This window comes from Paramisgurnus dabryanus, chromosome 22 (assembly GCF_030506205.2).
Source record: "Paramisgurnus dabryanus chromosome 22, PD_genome_1.1, whole genome shotgun sequence".
Taxonomy (NCBI): domain Eukaryota; kingdom Metazoa; phylum Chordata; class Actinopteri; order Cypriniformes; family Cobitidae; genus Paramisgurnus; species Paramisgurnus dabryanus.
Window position 1 is genome coordinate 18,100,171 of NC_133358.1, and position 12,585 is coordinate 18,112,755.

Below are 12,585 nucleotides of genomic sequence, written 5' to 3' on the forward strand. Positions count from 1 at the left end.
GCGACTCTGGAGGACTTAGACTTATGTTTTTCTTTGAGAGAAGAGCAAATAAACCTTACTGAAGTCCTTTTTAAGCAAGAAAGATGTGTTTGGAGTTTTGCCGACTGGTTACGGTAACTACGTCACCTTCTTCGTTGCTCTGATCCGTCATAGCGCTATCCTATTGCGTGCAGAGGCATTTTGAGGGACAACCTTATATCCCGCCCCTTGCATTGAGCCGTTTGTGTGAAGAGTTGCCAGACCTTACATCTTGATGTAGGTCTGGCTAACCAGGCTAAGTCCCTCTATCACCAATCACAAATCATCACTTTACGCTTCTCTTTCTCAGTGGATAAACTGAATAAAACTGCAGTTATCTGCGGTTATACATTTTACAGAGACCAGTATTCATTAGATTTTAAGAACTTTTTTGGCACTTTTATCAGAAGGAAAGCATAATAGAAGTGTATAAAGTAATAGTAAAGACTCTAATCTCAGGCATTTAAACTCAGTAAAAGCTTTATTCAATTTAATTTCTAAAATATGATTCGATTTGTATTGTGAACCATTTTAACGCAGTCTTTTTCAACTATTTAACACAGAAATAGCTAAAATCCACACTATTATCAATTGGCAAATGGTTAGGACTTAAATAAAAAATTATTACCACAAACCCCCACCCCCCAAAAAAAATCTCACTCCAAGCTGAACTCAGAAGTTGGCAGCTCTGCAGACTTTTAAGGCGGGGGTACACGGTGCGATTTTTGCTGTCGTAGGGGCTCGCATGCGATTTTTTTCCTCGGGAGCAAATCGTTCATGCTCGTATGGTCGCGGCTCGCACCGTGTGAGAGGAATTACGAGCCGAGCAGGTTACGAGCACCTTACGACCTCCCGATAATTTTTAAACATGTCAAAAAAGTTCGGGAGCTGTCGGTATAAATTCGTAGTGTTGGTGCGGGTGTACGAGACGATCTGGCAAAGCACTTGAATTTGACCAATCAGAATGTACAAAAAGCAGAAGAAGAAAGACAAATGTAGCACTGCTACCTCAAATATTGATGACTACTCTATAGCTGGCTATGTTTCGCGCACACACACACTCCGGTTACCGGACATCATGACAAATATGACAGGTCCTTTCAGTGACGACCTCTTGATCAGCTTATTTGCCTGAAAAAACTTGTCATACGTGTTTTTGTGATGTCGGGTCACAGCTTTGGATGTGTGTGGAAACAGGAGAGAGTGTAGTTGTTTTAGGCTATACCGCTGTTCTGATAAGTGCTACCATAAAGCATTAAACGAGGCTTTTTGATATTAAAACTTTTTTGTTTTACTTGTTGATTTTTCTTTACTTGTTAATATGTTTTATCATTATTTACAATGTAAACATAAAATAAGCCAACTAAATTATGTAATAAATAAATATAAAAATTATTAGACTCCGTGCAGAGACCACTGGTTTAAACAGTACAGGATGTACAAAGAATGTCGCAATTTTTGTGTAATCCAAGTGCCAAAGTTGCTGTAGTTTTATAAATGATTGGATATTAAAAGGGCTGTCGCGACAGAAAAAAGCAACGGAATGTCCATGTTTAATAGGCTAAGATATGCATTTATTGAGAGAGTACATAAACATGATGATCATATGCGGAGACGATGTTTCCCATCTTATTATGGAGCTTCTGCTTTAACAAGTGAGCTTGTTCGGTATTTTTACACACATATATATATATTTTTTTTACATATTTTCGACCAAAGAAACAAATGATATAGCCCAGTGTAAGTTATATGGTAGCCTTAGCTTGTTTTGAAATGATGAGAACATTTAAATGACTAAAAATGTAGGCTATCTCTGAAACTTTATTTAAATAATGATTAATTTGTTTTCATACTATATTTGTATTGCTATGTATTAATTTACATAGGCCTACTGTGAAAATGCCCTATATTAATATGCAATGCCTTCTGTATGGCATTTATTTTGTGCAGTTACAGGAGCATAAATGCTGCGGTCTCACTTTTACTTCAAGACACCGCATTGACCGAACATTTGCACATAACAAGCCTAGACAGTGTGCTTATATTAAATTAAATTATTTTCGTTTTACAAATTAATATTTGGCTATAGATGTGTTGTCTTAATAATTTAATTATAAAGGGAAAGACATAACGTTAGCTTGCGTTTTACCTCATTGCTCCTCATTCTGCATTTACAAATAAATAAATAGGCCCACTGAATGTGTTTTTTGAACGGTCATATTTATAAAAAAGCAACAATATATGTAACATTAATAATAGCAATATAGATATTTACTTGGCACTAAAAACATGATATATTAAGACGGTAAAACCGCATATGCGCTAGCACGAACAATCACTGCCAGAGAAATTCCTTCACCGCCACAGCACTAGACCTATATTGCAATTTCGGAATGCATAAATAGAAATTCTAAAGAACAGAAATTACAGGCTGTTTTATATACTAAGCCAATATCTTTACCCTATTATTTTTTTTTTCTTTTGTACATTCTGCCACAACGAAAGGTAGCCTACTTCATCCTCACAGGTGTGAAAATGCCTACGTCAGAACTCGTCAAGTCGTACAGTAAAATCTTGTCGTGTGTGACTGCGTCCGAATTATTTTCGTATAAACTCAATCGTGTCGTGTGCGAGAGCTCACGACGTTCCGACCGTCAGAATTCGCACCGTGTACGCCCAGCTTAAATAGCGCTTTTTGTGAGGACCTACCAAATGCCCTACCTCGACCGATAACGGCACAACAACTTCCTTAATATAAGAAGCCATGTATTTTAGTGTAATATATATTTAAACTGTTTAAAACTAATCAAAAATCCCGCTCGTCTATTACTAATCAACCTAGTGCGTCAGTGATTTTGCCGTCCAGCATGGCGTCGTCACGTGTTTGCAAAGGGTCTATACATTTGGTACTAATATGTATCTCTGAGTTGCTAATATCCTCTCTTTATATAAAAAGAATCTCCCAATGACTGCTTCTGTACCATTATGTCTGGCACTGTATGATATTTTAATAGAATTCTTTCGACATATGGAAAGTTTGTCATTATATTTTACGAAAATGTATGAAAAGCATACGAAACCAACATTAATATAAATAATGCATCTTCTTGAATTTTAGTAGCAGCTGTACAGTAGTATGCGGCACCAGTTGGTTGAAAATAATTGACAGGTCCTGAATGTAGACACGCATCATTCACTAAACCCATCTGGAGCCTGACAGTATGGAAATAAACCCGAGAACCAAGTTTGTCTTTATATGATGAAAAAATATATCAACTCACTGTGTCATCCCTACCTTTAAACTGTTATAAACCACATCTGTATTTGAACAGAAAGTCAGGACCTTGAATATTCTGTTTGTTTTACATTTACACCAAATAGGAAATGTAACTCGTGTTTGGTATATACAGAGAGCAAAAACAATTTCTATCCACACAGACGGTCATTTATTCAGCCCTATTCATAATACATTCGCAATCTTTTCCACAGAAGCCGTTGTGTTTCATTGGCTAGACAACATCACCATCTCCTTTTGTTCGCAAAATATGTTGTCCTGTATCTGATACTTCAGATGTTAATAACCAGAGTGCAATAACAATATTACATTAGCTTTTCATTTGTACGCTCTCACATAATGACTCAAACGAAAGTACTGGCTCATTGTAAAGCGTGTTCATTTTCTGAAACATGATGCCTGTGCCGTTTTCAACTATCGCAAATCTAATATTCCGAACGCTGTTTTAGTTTGGATTCATTTCATAACAAGCAAATGTGATCTTATCTACAGTAATGATCTTTTTGCAGTCACATTTAGCTTACTTTCAGCTCCCGTTTATTATTCATATGCTGTGTGTGTCGTTTGTGTACTGTGTGCATCTAGGTGAGAAACGTGACTGTGGATGGACACTTTGGCAGCTGGTCGGGATGGAAAACTTGTAGTCATAGCGATGGAAGCAGCGTCGGCTCGTGCCAGTGTCGGACCCGAGCATGTGACAGTCCGAGCCCTCAGTGTGGAGGACAACCTTGCCAGGGAATTAGTGTCGAGGTGGCAAACTGCTCCAGGTATATGATGTCCTAGAAATGTGTCAGAAAAAAATGGTCAAAATATGTACACCAGCTGTCACTGAGGTGGTACTCGTTCACCTAAAGAGTATTGGTAGTAGTACCTCAGAGGTATACGTGTGAATCTTAAAGTACATATTAGGACTGCCCAGTTATAGCTGTATATATTTTGACAAATTTTTTCTGATCATTTTAGTCTTTGTTAGTCGCTTTGTATAAAAGTGTCTGCTAAATGCCTAAATGTAATGTAAATGTAACAGTGATGGCTTAGATTACAAACAAACATTAAAGGGACACTTGACTTTTTTTAAAAAATAGGCTAATTTTCCAGCTCCCCTAGAGTTAAACATTTGATTTTTACCGTTTTGGAATCCATTCATCTGATCTCCGAGCCTGGCGGTACCACTTTTAGCATAGCTTAGCATAATTCATTCAATTTAATTAGACCATTAGCATCACGCAAAAAATAACCATAGAGTTTCGATATTTTTCCTATTTAAAACTTGACTCTTCTGTAGTTACATCGTGTACTAAGACAGACGGAAAATTAAAAGTTTGCGATTTTCTAGGCAGATATGGCTAGGAACTATACTCTCATCATTCTGGCGTAATAATCAAGGACTTTGCTGCCATAACATGGCTGCAGCAGGCGCAATGTATTACCCAGTGCACGACTATTTTTTATTTTTTTATTTTCCGTCTGTCTTAGTACACGATGTAACTACAGAAGAGTCAAGTTTAAAATAGGAAAAATATAGAAACTTTTTGGTAATTTTTGCGCCGGATGCTAATGGTCTAATCAGATTCAATGGATTATGCTAAGCTATTCTAAAAGTGGTACCGTCAGACCCGGACATTAGCTGAATGGATTCCAAAATGGTAAAAATCAAATGTTTCACTGAAAGTGGAGCTGGAAAATGAGCCTATTTTCAAAAAAGTGGAGTGTCCCTTTAACAGGTGTTGCTTGACCCATAGCCCAACTTCTGAAATAATTTCTGCCCCTCTATAGTTGCATGAAGCCCAAGTCTGCTATCAAATCCAAATTTCCTAAAACACAATATATGAGCTATATTGTAATTAAATAACTTCATGTCAATAATTAAGACTAATTCATTTATTTATTTAGACTATTTTCTACTAAGATAATGAGAATTTATGAACAACATCTGTCAGAAAAATGATACAGGTAAAGTGTCTTTTTTAGATGATTTAAAAAATATTTACCCATATGCCATATTCTACTACTAAAAATAACAATTGGTTGAGTTCCTCAAAATGTGTAAATACTTTGTTTGGGCATCCAGTCGAATTGATTGACAAACAACAGAGAACCGCTTAAGAACTGTTGTTGTTTTTGCGATTGCATTTGATGATTGTAGTCACGGAAATAAAACCTTAAACCCTAACTGAAGCTCACCTGAGAATAAAAGAGCAATTGCTGGTGGCAGCTTCTTTCTTTGACTTGTAGATTTTTATTTAGACCAAAGTGTTTGTCAAGTTTCCTTGCAACGCAGCATTGTAAATAAGCTTAGATCGGTCTTAACAGAGATCCTCAGCTACCAGACTTAAGGTCAAATTAAAGCAACCAGCTGTGCTGCTGTTTGGTTAGTGATTAAATCTGTGATATATCTGTCATCAGGAACGGTGCCTGGACGCCGTGGACGGCCTGGGCTCCTTGCAGCACCAGCTGTGGAATCGGATTCCAGGTCCGACAACGTTCCTGCAGCAACCCCACGCCCCGACACGGAGGACGAGTTTGTGTGGGGCAGAACCGTGAGGAGAGGTGAGAAAAAGCAGACGTGATTGACGTCAGAAAAAAACTTTCTTTTATATATAGTTGTCGTGATTGCGTGAGCTGTATGTATGTATTTTAGTGCGCTGGTATTACTTGTTCTCATATGGAACATTTGTCTCCAGAAATCTTGTTAACGCTACCATCACACAAACCAAACGCTTGAAGGTGCGAGGGTGAGAGAGAGGGTCTTCTTTATCTGGCTTGTAATTTGTGTGACTGACATCCAATTAAAAGTAAACATACTAAGGCTTCATAATTACAGAGTTCGCACCCACAGACTCAGGCATTGTGGATATGATGCTGTGGCACCTAATCATAGTGGAATTATGTGTAAACTGCTCTGCGCTGTGAATGTGTGAGGTTTCTAAGCAACAGGGTAGTGCAGCTGAAAAATTTGATCCTGAAGTGGGGGAATAAAAGGAAAGCATCTGGTAGAAACAGTTGTGCTCCCTGGGCAGAGTTTTGACTTGTTTGGAGGTGCCAGCCTTCTCCTAAACATCAGTTTACAGAATGTACTCACACTTGACTTTAGTTTTTTTCATGTTTATTTATAAAGTCACCTTAGTGAGAGTTAATAATAATTTATGACACTGCCGTGCTTATTATATGGAAGTCAGCGCTATCTCTAATAGAGGTGAAGAGGAGACGGGAATGAAAAATCAGTAATGAGATCTAATTTTTATATCGGTTGTTTTGTACCCCAGGCAACAGTAAGAAGAAATGGACGGCACATTTTGAAGGAATCTTACATTTTAAAAAGCAGTGTGACAAACATTGCTTGATTTCTGTTATTTCTTTTCTTTTTTATACTGTCGGCTTGATTTTCCTCATAAGTTGTTGGAAACAACTTATAAAATGTTGTTTAATATTTCAAGTCAGTACACTGTACAAAAAATGAAGGTACAGGTAAAGCTAGGCTTTCATTTTGGTTAATGTAGGCTAAACATTTAAAAAAAAAAAACTTTATAAAACTGTTCTGCTATTCACATCATACCTGTCAACATTTGTATTCCAAAATTTGTGAGATCTCTGAACGGGCTGGGGGGGCAAGCATTCGTTTTAATAACACGAACATTATATCATTCAAATATTATAGCATATATGTAAAACAATAATTAACAACATAAGGATTATTTGAGGATTTATTTGAGGGAAACCCTTCTCTACTTTTAGCAACCTCCCAATGTCTCCTCATATGTTTCAGCAAACTACATAAGAGGACCTGTTTAACTCTTTCCCCACAATTGACAAGTTATCTTGTCAATTAAGAAAAACATTTGCATGAAAAAAAAACTTGTCCTAGATAAGGTTTTATGTCAATCTGTACTACCCCGATTATCCTCTTTATAAAATAAAATATAAAGCAAAAAAAGTAAAAATTTTGAACTCTGTGTATGTTTTGATAATCGTTCTGAGTCTGATCTTTAACAAAATTCCTTCACAAAAATGCAATAACTTCAGCTTTTTGCTATAAAGTTTGTATTTTTAAGACAAATTTTTAATATTTTTTAATATTGAAGACTTTATAAGCAGAGAAAAAATAAAGATAGGATAAAACTTTTTTCCATTTTGTTTGCTTGTTTGTTTGTTTGAAAGCAGAGGGTCTGTTCTTTCATTTGATATATTTGTATGTTTATATATATATAACAAAAAAATATCCTAGAAACATTTTGTGAAACTTTTGTGAAAATCACAAAATATGCTGCCGGGTAACTTTTCAAAAAAAGGCTGGCGGGTAATGAGTTAATATAGCCTAACTCTAAAGGGGATCGCACACCGGCCGCGCCGCCAGGTGGCGCCTGTCCGCACCGCCCAGCTGTGACTCAGGAAGTTGCTCAAATCCCTGTCGCGCCACTCACATAGTTTAACATTAAATAACATCATATTTGTCCCAAATCATTAACGATTAACATTGGCTGCTAACGTATATTTTGCATTTTGAAATAGACGCTATCTGACGAAGCTTGCGCTATTTAATGTGCACTTCTGGTTTAAAATACCTCCTAGATGCGACTCGGCGCGATGCTGAGCTGCGCGGCCGGTGTGCGATCCCCTTGATACTTGTTACAATTTTATATAAAAAAAAACATGTAAACATTGTTAATTCTCATTAAGTATCAACATTCATAGCTAAATAGCAAGATCTCTAGCTTTTAATAGTCTGCCTTCAGTTGCCAAACTGCACACGACGGAGCCACAATTTTTAGATAAACGGAGAAGTTGCCACCACTAATATGGCGGCGCCGTTAACCCACAATCAAGCATCCAGCGCCGCGAAATCTAGTTATTTCTTTGATGTCTATGCTCTGTGCCTATAGTGATTTATTGTGCTGCGCCACGTTTTTCCCACCGTGTCTAATATTAAATTTCCTCCTTAAAGTGATGCTTGATTTAACTTCCCCTGTCTACCTGCGCATATATCAACAGCGCGACCGAGTTGTAGGTTGCCAGGTTGCAGTCAAAATGGGTTTAACATTGTATGATGTGTCTATTGTGTGAGTAAGATCAGTTTCATACAAGATCTGGCAACTGGACAACCTTGGAATAATAAATTAATGTGATAGTGCTGGGAAAAGATTAATCGCGATTAATCGCATACAAAATAAAAGTGCATTTTTGCCCAATATATGTGTCTGTACTATGTGTAATTATTATGTATATTTAAACACACATACACACACACACACACACATATATACATTTCAGAACATTTTTATTTATATATCCATTTTTATTGTTAATATATAATATATCAAAACATAAATAAACATATATACACATGTAAATGTTTCTTAAAAATATACATGAATGTGTGTGTATTTACATATACATAATAATTACACAGCGCACATATATTATGCCAAAAATCACTTTTATTTTGTATGCGATTAATCGCGATTAATCTTTTCCCAGCACTAGTGATTATTTATATAATTAAATAGGGCTGTTTAAATTACGAGAGTTTTCCAAGAGAAATGACAAAACGGGAGGGGGCGGGAGATAGGTGTGAAATACGGGAGACTACCAGGGAAAACGAGAGTGTTGACAGGTGTGATTCACATTAATATTGTAGCTTAATAGTATATTGCAGCTATATACACTTGTACTGTACTGTTACTTCATGCCAGTCTCATTTGTTTCTATTTATGTTTATCCTAAGGATTTCTTTAGGAAAAACATCTGAGATACTTTATACTCAAAGATATAGTTCACCCAAAAATGAAAATGTTGTCATCATTTTCACTCCAATAGTATTTCCCCCCTACTCCCTCAATGGAGCTTCTCCTCCCTGATTAAAAACAGGGGTGCATCACTAATCAATTGGAGCTCGAATTATTTAAATCTAGCCTTGAATGTTTTTGGCCTGGAACAGTTTTAAGGGAAATATGAGTTTAGGGGGAAATATGATTATACCCTTGCAAACCCCCATCCCGAAGAGGTCTGCGCATTGAACTTTTTGCAGGTGCCTGTGAAACAGAGCCTTTCTGCCGCTTCTTGCATTTTCCTTCTTCTGTCCCCAGCTTAGACCTTTTATCCAAGGTGTCAGGACATTCAATGCCCTGAGGTATCTGAGCATAAAGACTGTGAATAATCAGCAAAAAAGTTGTTTGTCTTCAGTCTTGCTAATCTCAAAGCCCTCGCGAGTTTTTCACGCCACTCGTTCACATTAATGCAACACCAGGCCAGCGGTGCATAATGGTTGTGAAAACATATCTGGGGTGCGCTGCAGTTCACGTTGAATGCAGACTAGGGCTGCGTTAATGCCACCGATGTGCTTTGTCAGTTCCCTCAGTAGGGCTGACAGCGAATTCCTGTTTTTGTTTGCGTTGTGTGCTTGGTCTTTTGTCTGTAAATGAAGCCTGGATTCACTTGTTAGTTCTGCGGGAAACTTTATCTCTTTGTCTCTAACTTAGCCACTGGGCATTTGTTCAAAGGTATTCGGCTCTTATGTACAGTCACACTTTATTCCCTGTCGGCTGTACTCCTGCCAGCTCCTCTGTGGGTCAGCCGTCGCTGGTGATGTCTTCTGTGTGGGTTAGAAAAAGAGATAGATTGACAGTTAAAGCCTTCCAGAGCACAAGATAAATTTCATTTTAAAGATACCACGTGTTTAAGCCTGTCCTTCACTTTAACATTTTTGAATATGCATAATTGTAAGGTGTTCTGCAAGGTCCAAAGAAATAATCTATAAACGCCCATCCTTTTGTGCCTAGAAAGTCTCCAAAAAGGCTGCAGGCAAAATAACTGTTGTTGCAATACTCGAGTACTTTGTTCAGCCTGAAATCCATCTGACAAATGAATGTGTTTTTTGAACGCTCTCTCTTTGTTTCATGCACCATCTCAAATGTGCGCGTGCTATTAATTACCACTTTTTCTTCTCTTCACCAGAGCAGGGCAAACTTGTTAAACTTGGCAAATCTGTTTTGAATATACTCTATTTGCATATGCAAATTGACAATGGATTTCCCTCGGCTATAAATCTTTCCTATATGGATTTCTTGACTTTTTTATTGCATGCTACATCACAACAAGTTGCTGTAATCATTGGTCCCCTAATGGAATCTATACTACAAAAACTTTGTTTTTCTCATATGAATCTGATACTGTTCTCCGTTCTGTAATTTGCACACATCCACTTTCTTCATTGGACATCTGTGGATTCTTTCTTTGGCCATATTGTATGAGTGGTTGCAGACGCAGGGAAATAAAAATTCATCTTGTGTTCTTCCCCGAAGACGTCCTCCCTCATCAATTCGGCATTTATATATTTCAATTCTGCAGATTAATGTTGCTCCTGGTCACCAGCATATGTTGTTGGATGTTGATTCCCAGCATGAAATACTAGTTTCGAAAGTGGTTTCTAACTAGCACAACCAACTAGACCTCCTTGGGCTTGTGTTCCTGTACATCAACTGCATTTACACGCTTTTTTCCTTCAAGGTATACATTTTTATCAATATGTGTGTTCCCTAGGTTCGAACCGATGATCTTTTGCGCACCTGACACAGCATTGTGTTAACAATTAAAAAGTTGTGAGTTAGAGGGGACACACATACTGATAAACAAACTGTATATCATAGTCAATTTGGATAACAGCATCTGCCAAATGCATATAAATGTATCTGAAAGGTTAACCTGCTTTACTTAGGGTGACCATACGTGCCATTCTTCCCGGACGCATCCCGTCCAGGATTTCGGTGCGTCTTCTGGAAGTCGTATTTGTTGACCGCATACGCCATTCAGTTAAAAACATAAGATATACAATCGTAGTTTCATTCTTACCTTAAAATGTAACGATTGATTTTCTGTAATAATAATAATAATCCTCTATGACGTATGCAGTCGACAAATACGACTCATGGAAGACGCACCGAAATCCTGGACAGGATGCGTCCGGGAAGAATGGCACGTATGGTCACCCTAGCTTTACTAGTTCTTAGTTTCACAAGTCTGTTATGCTATGCTAGCCACCTACTAGCTAGACCAATTCTTTGCTAATTCTTTGGTGGCCTCATATCCGTAATGTTTTTATATCTATGACATGTGCAGAGGCATCTTGCCATGTAGTAAGGTCACACGTTTGCTGATTTAATTTGTGCAATATGATATTTCACAATTGCTTTTATGAGTGTCTTAATGTAAGAGGCTTTGGCCGTCTGAGGTCAATTTTGATTCATTTCAGAGCCTTTGTTCTTAATATGAGCATCTTCAAAAGGAAACTGACTTCATTTACAATTCATTTACTTTCTTTTGAAGATCATCCGTTGCACTGAGACCTCAGAACAGCTGGAATGGCTGACTGTGTGTGTCCGATCACTCTATTTTATACCAATTACCACTTCTTGTACTGCCCACATGTCTGGCTTTACAAGTGGACAGACAGGCACAGAAAGCCCCACTCACTGTGCCTACAGACCTCATTTAGATAAGACATTGCTCAATCAGGCCTCATTACACTGATGTTTACTTGGGCATTTTCTGTCCTTGGGGACAGCCGGTCATTACCACATGTTTGCCGTTTCAGCCTGTTGAGTTAAATAAAGTTTTAGCTTGGTCTATTACAGAACCATTTATTTTTTACACTTTATTGATTTTAAAGTGTTAATATAAAGATAGATTTTTTTTATTTAGTAATACAAGTTATTTTGATTTGTACCAGGATTTGTTGAGTAAATAAGAAATGGGTTCATAATTTTTTTTTTTTTTGACAAATGTCTGTTTTAATCTTTCTTAGATACTGCAACGAGCACCTGCCCTGTCCCCCGCATGTCTATTGGTCAGCATGGTCTCCATGGGAACGCTGCACGGTTCCATGTGGTGGTGGGATCCAGTCTCGACGCCGAACGTGTGAGAATGGAAACGAGTGTCCTGGATGCAGTGCAGTACGTCACACACCTCACTACTCACACTTCCATTCTCCTGAACTGGAATCTTATCTGTTTACCTTTTAGTGCTTAAAATGACACAGATTATACCGTAAAGTTTATGGGCCCTATCATACACCCACCACAATGCGGCGCAATGCAAGTGTGTGTTCTGGTCTGAAAACGAGGTGTGTTAAAGGTAGGGTAACACATTTGATCCTGAAACATTTTTAGTAGGGCTGTCAAAAGATTAATCGCGATTAATCGCATCTAAAATAAAAGTTTGTGTTTACATAACATATGTGTGTGTACTGTGTATAATTATTATTTATATATAAAAACACA

At 37.6% G+C, this 12,585-nt stretch overlaps 1 protein-coding gene across 2 annotated transcripts in view; it reads left to right on the forward strand.

Annotated features, from left to right (window-relative positions):
- Positions 1-12,585, forward strand: part of sema5a (sema domain, seven thrombospondin repeats (type 1 and type 1-like), transmembrane domain (TM) and short cytoplasmic domain, (semaphorin) 5A) — a 205,846-nt gene that overhangs the window by 154,066 nt on the left and 39,195 nt on the right. For both annotated transcript variants that reach the window (XM_073813106.1, XM_073813107.1), the window contains exons 13-15: positions 3,899-4,080; positions 5,720-5,863; positions 12,111-12,258. In XM_073813106.1, coding sequence (XP_073669207.1) covers positions 3,899-4,080; positions 5,720-5,863; positions 12,111-12,258 — 474 coding nt within the window. The remainder of the gene's footprint in view (positions 1-3,898; positions 4,081-5,719; positions 5,864-12,110; positions 12,259-12,585) is intronic.